The sequence below is a fragment of the Poecilia latipinna genome, unplaced genomic scaffold (assembly GCF_001443285.1).
Source record: "Poecilia latipinna isolate Pla-1442-1.1 unplaced genomic scaffold, P_latipinna-1.0 Scaffold175, whole genome shotgun sequence".
Lineage (NCBI taxonomy): Eukaryota > Metazoa > Chordata > Actinopteri > Cyprinodontiformes > Poeciliidae > Poecilia > Poecilia latipinna.
Window position 1 is genome coordinate 198,896 of NW_015112791.1, and position 7,392 is coordinate 206,287.

The 7,392-nt window shown below is 44.0% G+C and overlaps 1 protein-coding gene across 3 annotated transcripts in view; it reads right to left on the bottom strand.

Annotated features, from left to right (window-relative positions):
• The window catches only part of camk1db (calcium/calmodulin-dependent protein kinase 1Db), a 30,622-nt gene extending 23,256 nt beyond the window's left edge, over positions 1 to 7,366 (bottom strand). Inside the window, exons 1-2 of one of the 3 annotated variants that reach the window (XM_015030200.1) lie at positions 6,974 to 7,366; positions 6,580 to 6,685 (exon numbers count right to left, since the gene is read on the bottom strand). In XM_015030200.1, coding sequence (XP_014885686.1) covers positions 6,580 to 6,674 — 95 coding nt within the window. In that variant the 5' untranslated portion in view covers positions 6,675 to 6,685; positions 6,974 to 7,366. The other 2 variants (XM_015030199.1, XM_015030198.1) reach the window with 2 other exon arrangements.
• Between the last annotated feature and the right edge of the window lie 26 nt (positions 7,367 to 7,392).

Below are 7,392 nucleotides of genomic sequence, written 5' to 3' on the forward strand. Positions count from 1 at the left end.
TTCCTGCAGGTGCTGATTCCAGTTTTGATCAATTATGATTTTTTTTTTTCATGTCTATTAGGCATGGAAAAAATAAATAAATAAATAAATAAATAAATAAATAAATAAATAAATAAATAATAATAAAAAAGAGTTATTTGTTGTTTGGTTTTTGCAGTAATTTTTAATATGACAGAAAATTAAGAATTTATCTAATTTACACTAAAGGGCATCAAACTACTTACTGTTGGTTGATGTGCTAATAGACCAAAAATATATTTAGTTCTGAGTTTTAGTGCATTTAATTACTCAAAACAGAAAATTCACTTGAATTAACTTTGTAAAGAAAATTGTTATTTGCAGATCTTGAAATGTTTTTTTTTTTTGCACATCTTTAGCAAAGACAGCTTTGCATTGACAGCTGACCAGCAGGTCCAAGCTGATCTGGATCCAATATATAGAGACATTTGCTTATCTTACAATAAGTTATAGATACTTTTTTAAGTAACTAACTTTTCTAGCCTGAATTATACTTGAGGACAAAACTGTCGGCACCTCTCTGAAATCTCAGGACGATCGAGGTATTTTGGAGAGAAATGCACTGCCTACAGTCGGAAAGCTTACTCTCAGTTGCAGATCATGGGTCTTCCAGAAGGATAATGACTCAAAACACAACTAAAAACACCCAGGAATGACTAAGAGCAAAACATTGGACTATTCTGAACTGGCCTTCTGTGAGCCTGGTGGATTATCTCAGCTTCTTCTTTCCTCGCTCATCACCTTTATCTTATCTTTTTCTTTAAAAAAAATAATAAAAATTCCTGTCATGGCTGCATCAGATACCTTGAAACTGGCCTCTGTCTCTTTAAGAACCTCCTACTCTTTCTGACGCTCAATCGTCACCAGTCATCAAAACAAAGCTGTTTGCAACTGTTTGCAGTTTGCATGAAAAGCTCAGCAGATGCGAAATTCCACCAGGTGTATACAAGTTGCTGCTGCCGCTAGTCTGCAGGAGCTGTGCGGGAGGTTTGAAGGGAGGGGGTCGAAAGCGCATGACATTATAGGATAATATAAGTCTAGAAAAAGTCAATTTAGCTCCCTTTTATAAAAATGAACTTTTGTTGAAACCAAAAAGAAAAAAAAGAAAAAAGGGAACTGCAGATGGGATTAACATTCAGTAGGAGGCATTAGACAGCACTGTGTTCTGTAACTCAGCTGGCTGGGTTTAAATGTTGAGTTCACTGGATGGAAATAGATCAAGATGAGCTACTTCACTCAAATCAGCTGCAGTGACATGCATGTGTCTGTGCAGTACAGCTCAAAGTTTCAGAAAGCGACGCTTCAGGACCAATAGATTTAGCGTCAAGCATTTTTGCTTTTTTCGTTGTCTTACAGTGAACCAAGATTTCACAGCTCTGGTGTGTACAACCTTCACCAATCAACCAGAAATCCTGAGCCACTGTAAGCAGTTGCCAAGCAATATGAAAATCTGAATAACTGGCGCCGACAAAGGAAGAGCGGGTCAATAAAAACAAAACAAATCGGGTTTTCTCAAGAGGAGTTTTTCCAGTTCCTCATTTTTATCAGGAAACGGCAGCGGAGAGGGAAGAGGCCAGATTTCTGTGTGCGGAAGAGCAAAATACACGTCCAGAGAGAGAGAACCGCTCATTGCATTGACAGAAAGGCGAGATAAACAGCTTCACAACAAATGAGATTATGAGACTCTAAAGTGGTGGTTAGCTGTTCAGCTCCCGAGATCTGATAGACACTTCGACAAGTTTATAGTGTTTAAATCAGTCCACTTATGGGGCTGCACCAAACGACAGAACAAGCAAAAAACAAGGAGACTGCAGAAACAGTTCAGGTTTGCGAAGATACAAACAGCACAAAAAGAGCTCCAGGTATTTACCCTAAAAGGTCGTCCGATGTTAAAAAAACGAAAATACCGCGGGGGTGTTAGGACTTGTGCGTACGTCCAGTAAACAGGTTCTACGGCATTAGATGCCTAAAAACCGAAATGTGAGGTTAGCAGAAAATACAATGAGGAGTTTAAAATCCTACTTATGATGAAAATCTATTGACTGGATTTGTTTATTCCTTGCAGGAACGGCGTTCCGAGATGACGACACCGGTGTTCAGCTCCCAAGAAGAGCAGAACGTTTCACTCTTGGATCGGTACCAACTCGCTCTGAAGTCTAGACAGCTTTGGCAATGCGCTGAAAGAATGTGAAAAGATCAAGACAAAGTCCAAAATGTGTCGAAATGAACAAAGTGGTTTGGGTTTTGTCTTTTTTTCCAGGGGTGTCCTCCAAGGTTGTGGGAATAAAATGTGGAGATTTACATAAAAAAAGGGCCTTCCTCCACAGTGAAGCATGGTGTGGGGTTAACCACAAACAACACAGCAAATGTTTCACTTGAAAGGGCAGAATGATTTCAGATCACATAATCAAGGTTTTACTTTACTGTAGTATTTGCAGCAACAAAACTGTTGAAGTGTTCATCCTCTGCTGTTTTGCTCATTTTACACCTGAAATACAGTCATTTCCGACATAAGGTGTCATAATGACTGTGCGTCCACTCGTATCCCCCAGGGACGCTTCATACTCGGTTTGAAAAAATTGAGGATTTCACACAATTTTCTGATTTTAACTTAAAAAAAAAAAAAAAAAAGCTTTGTGGATGACAAAAAAAAATGATGCACCTGCAAGAGGAGTTTCATTTTCAATGCTGGACAGGTTTTTTTTTTTTCCCCAATCAATAAAATATTTACTCTGTTATTTCCTGACTCTTTCTTACTGGGGGAAGCTAATCGCAGAAGACAAAGCCTCCAGATTCCAATCGATACCTGGAGCGATGCTCTTAAGATCTCTGGCCTGCAGAGGCAGCCGTGGCTGGAGCGTCGGCTTCACAACACTTTGCCCACTGGGGATCTGTGAACGTGCTCGTGGTTGGTTTACTTAACTTGCCTCCTCAGAGCATCAGCAGCTTAAGGGGCTGGAATTAGCTCCAAGGCAAGACAGGGCCTAGATTCAGTGACGGAGAGCTCATTAACGCTACAGCAAGACACACGTGGGAGAAGAGCAGCCAAAGCAGTCATGGCACGGTTGCCCCCCGCCCTCCTTCCCACCCTGGCTTCCTGTTCGACCGCCATCAATATCTAATCGGTGCGCAAATACGCACATGCAGCAGCAGCACTCGGCTGATCGGGATCGGGCTCTCCTTTTGCAAAACGAGCAGCTCATTTCGCAGTCCTCCAAACTCAAAGATACTTTATTGATCCCAAAGGGAAATTAAGTGTTGTAGCTCATTTACTTAAAGAATTGCTGTGGACGGTGAACGGCGGAAAGATCTCCTGTAGCGGTCCGTATCACAACGCATTTGAAGAGGCTTCCGACTGAAGACGCGGTTTTTCAATAAATACGCGCAAATCTTTCTGTGTAGTCTGCTGATGTCGAAAGAATACAATTTGGCAGTTGCGGTGTTTCCATTAAATAATAAGAAACGCAATTAAAATCACATGTGAAGAAGTGCTTACACGCAATAAGTCACTAATAAATATGGCGGCAACTGATGTAAACACTTATACTCGTGGCGCTAAAGCTCAGAGGAGGTGTCCTGTTCAGGCATTGGAGCGACAAAGGCTGCTCTATATGCAGCGTTTTGGGGAAATTGTAATCTGGGATTTTACAGAAGATCAATGGACTCAACGCTTTCAAATAACACACAACTTTTGATGAAGAGTGTGATGCTAAGAGAGCTATTGTGGAACTACGAACCAGGAAGAAGACTACTTCCTCTTGTCTTTCTTCGTGGTTTTCGCCAGTAGTAACATCCGGCTTTTAACTTGTTTTTAAATCCGAGTGTTTCCATTAAGCAAATTTATTCTCATAATTTCAATTTGTGCAATTCTAGCTGAGCTTAATGGAAACTCAGCTAGTGACAGTCTGATGAAGATGATGGTCAGGTTTGCCCTTCATCTTAATTTCATGTAAAAAAAAAAATTAATTAAATTACATCACAGGCTTTAGCGAAGAGCACAACGCTAACCACGCTTTGCCCTACATATTTACCCCAACCTAAGTGGAGCAAGGAGAGGAAGGAGAGGAAGAAGATAATCTGTCTCCCCCTTTGGCCAGCAGGCCTTCCTCTTCCGTTTTTAATCCTCGGGCAAAGCTGCAGGCCTGCTGGGCTTTACTAACCCAGGTGTCCTGTTGTGAGCCCCGCTGTGAGGCGACAAGCCTCTCTCTTATTAAGACCCGGGAACAACTGGGCCGCAGCGCGAGCCAGGCGCCAAGCAAACGAGAAGACGTGACCTGGGTGTTCGGTGGGCGTTTCTTTCCACCTGGCCTGCGATTCGGCTTGCGTTAGTCACACACTCCTCACACACATTAGGTGAAAGCCCGGGGGAAATCAGAGCCGCCCTGCAGGTAGGAGCGACTGACCGCTCCGTCAGACAGCTGGAGCGTGGAGTCTGACTTTGTGAATCAGCCATCTGGATGAGGATTTTGCGATGCGGCTGCTGTTGCTCCCTAAAAAAAAAAAAAACAAAAAAAAAAACTGCGGCACATGCTCGGCGCTGTTGCTTAGAAAAGCCAAAAGGAGGCAGAAAACTAAGAGGGATGAGTGTATTTTCTCGTTTCTTAACAGTGGTTCAGCTGTAAGCATGCAGGGCATTTCTGTGATGCTTTACAGCCAGTTTTTGTGGCCAAAACGAAAGGAAAAAAAAAAAACAGGCCAATTCCCATAGGGAGCTCTCTTCCTCTGCAATAAATCTCAGACATGAGCCATGAGCTGGACGGATGTGTCTTCAGGGACAAAATGGGCCACAGAAATACGACATAAAATGTGTGTTAGCACCTTAAACCATCGCCAGTCTGAGTTGGGCTTCAGAGGAACTCTGGTAGGGTCTGTGTTACGTTACTGATTTTAAAAAGATAAAACCAGGCTGTGCTCGCTGCAGACAAAAATAAACTCTGGAATTTGACTGCTCTGTGCTTCGAGAGACAAAAAAGAAAAAAAAAAAAACTTGATCTAAAGGGGCCCTCGGTTCTCATAACTGTTTACAGCTGTACAGTGTCTTGCTCAGAAAAGTACTCACCCACTGAACTTGTTCCCTTTTGGTCACACCACAACCACAGACTTTAGTGAATTTAATTGGGGTTTTAATGCGACAGACCAACATGAGAGCAGAATTTAAAAAATGTACTTCTCAATAATCACTGTAAATATTGGCATTCCAACAATCAAATCTTTCCTATAATTGCTGAATAGCTTTTTCCTTTATTCCCTGCTACTTTCACTATTTAACTTTGGTGATGAGCTCAAAGTCTTTAAGGCTGGAAAGGCCTGTTTGCCGTCACGTTCATCATTACATCCGCCACAGATAATCCAACAGATTAAAGTCAGGACTCCCACCGGGAATCTCGATATGACTTTTAGCCAGAAGAGACAAAAATTAAGAGATTCCTTTTTACCAGGAAGTTGGATGATTTCTGGCTTCACTGTAGCTCCATCAGCTCTGCACTGCTTTCCTGTTTCCGATGATGAGAAGCATCCCCGCAGGATGATACCGCCACCACCGTCTTTCTCCATTAGGAGTATTGAGGTCAAGGTTGATGTGCAGCGTCATCATTGTCAGTCTAGTGCCTTCGTCTACATCTATAACAGAGGCGCCTCTATTATGTGTCTGCATACATAATAGAGGCTCTCGGTGAGACTTTATCATCTCAGAAAGTATAAAGTTGCACCTTTGATCTTCTTGAAGCTTCTTTCAGACCTCAAACAAGTTCACAATCATTTAGAAACAACAACATTACTGTTTTAACTCAGGAAGAGTTCAGAAATCAACATTTGGTGGAATAACCACGAGGTTTTCAACGGGGTTCACTGCAGTGGTCTCTTAATAATTTTTTTCCCCAGAGCTGTACTTACATATTTCCCGTTGCTCTGTGCACATATATTCCCAATAAAATGCTTTTTTTAGTCCGTGATTGAAATGTGACAACATAAGGAAAAGTTGACGGCCCTGAGTCAGTGAGAAGGTCAGGAAACCATGGAGCCAAACATGAACGCTTCTCAACTCAGACCTGCACCCTCCACCGACCCCTCCTTCCTGAAGAGGAGAGAAAGTGACAGAGCACCAAAGTCCCTGCAGATGACTGCATGCATGTCGCTATCATTTGCTAGTTTTGTGTATGCAAATAGGCGCCGCTCTGCAAAAGCGAGCACAGTTAAATAAATGGCTGCCAGCTACAAAAGCCCCTGGATTCAGTCTTGGGTGGACGATCCCCAACAACAAGCTGCTGCAGTTTGTTTGTTTGATTATTATTATCATTATTATTTCTTAATGAAAAGACGCAATAAAGCGGCGCTTTCCCATCGTAACGCAGCACGTCTTATGAATGAGAAACGAGCCGATGGGGCGTTTGGAGACGATCTGTACGAGAGCAAGGAGAAGTTTAAAAGGCGATATTCAACAGCTGTCTGTCAGCGCAACGACTCTGCTCTCTCGTTTCCGTTCAAACGCCACAATGTGGCAGGTTTTTTTTTCTTTCTTTCTTCTTCTGTCTGCAAACTTTTGTGATCGTCGCCTGTACTCACGTTCCGAGGACTTCCTTGAAGTCAAAGATGTTCTTGATGTCATCTACGTCCTTTTTCCAAGACCCGTCGCTGGACTCGCCGTTTTCTTTCGCCATTTCGAACCGGGCTTGGTGGGAGAGGAGAGGAGAGCAGAGGATCAGCGGATCAGAGGAGGAGGGAGGATGGTGGAGACGAGAGAGATGGGGAGACGCTGCCGGCGGAGGATCAACCCCACTCGGCTCACACTTAAAAAAAAAAAAAAAGAAAGAAAGAAAAAGAAAAGTGGTGCACTTTTTGTTATTTCTCCCAGCTTTCTGGCTATCAGTCAGCGCTGTCTGTCTCACGCATGCAAGCAAGCGAGGCAAGCCCGAGGTGGGTGGGTTGGGGAGGAGGAGGAGGAGGAGGTATGTCCTACCCCGAGAGGTTATTTGACTAATCTGTCTGACGTAGCGGATCCTGAGCCAGAGCCTCCCCGCTGATCACATCGCCGAACGGGGAAACACATGCAGGCTCTCCCCCCTCCTCCTCCGCCTCTTCCTGCCGCTGCCGGGGCGGGGACCAGTCAGTGGCGGAGCGGCGATGCTGGGAGCGGGAGGTCGGAGGACGGCAGCCCGGCCGGCCGGCGCTGGAGCCGCTGCTGTGCCGTCGAGTCGCGATAGGAGGAGAGGGAGGTTCCCGCCGTACTATCTGACACGGTTCGCATTGCACCAAACCCCGCCGAGCAAGGTGGAAAGTCCACCCCGCGTTTCAGCAGCTGTCTCCATGCTCAAAAATAAACGCTCCTCCTCATTTGAATTTACTTTCAGATTCAGCAGGGGTGTAACAAGGAGATAC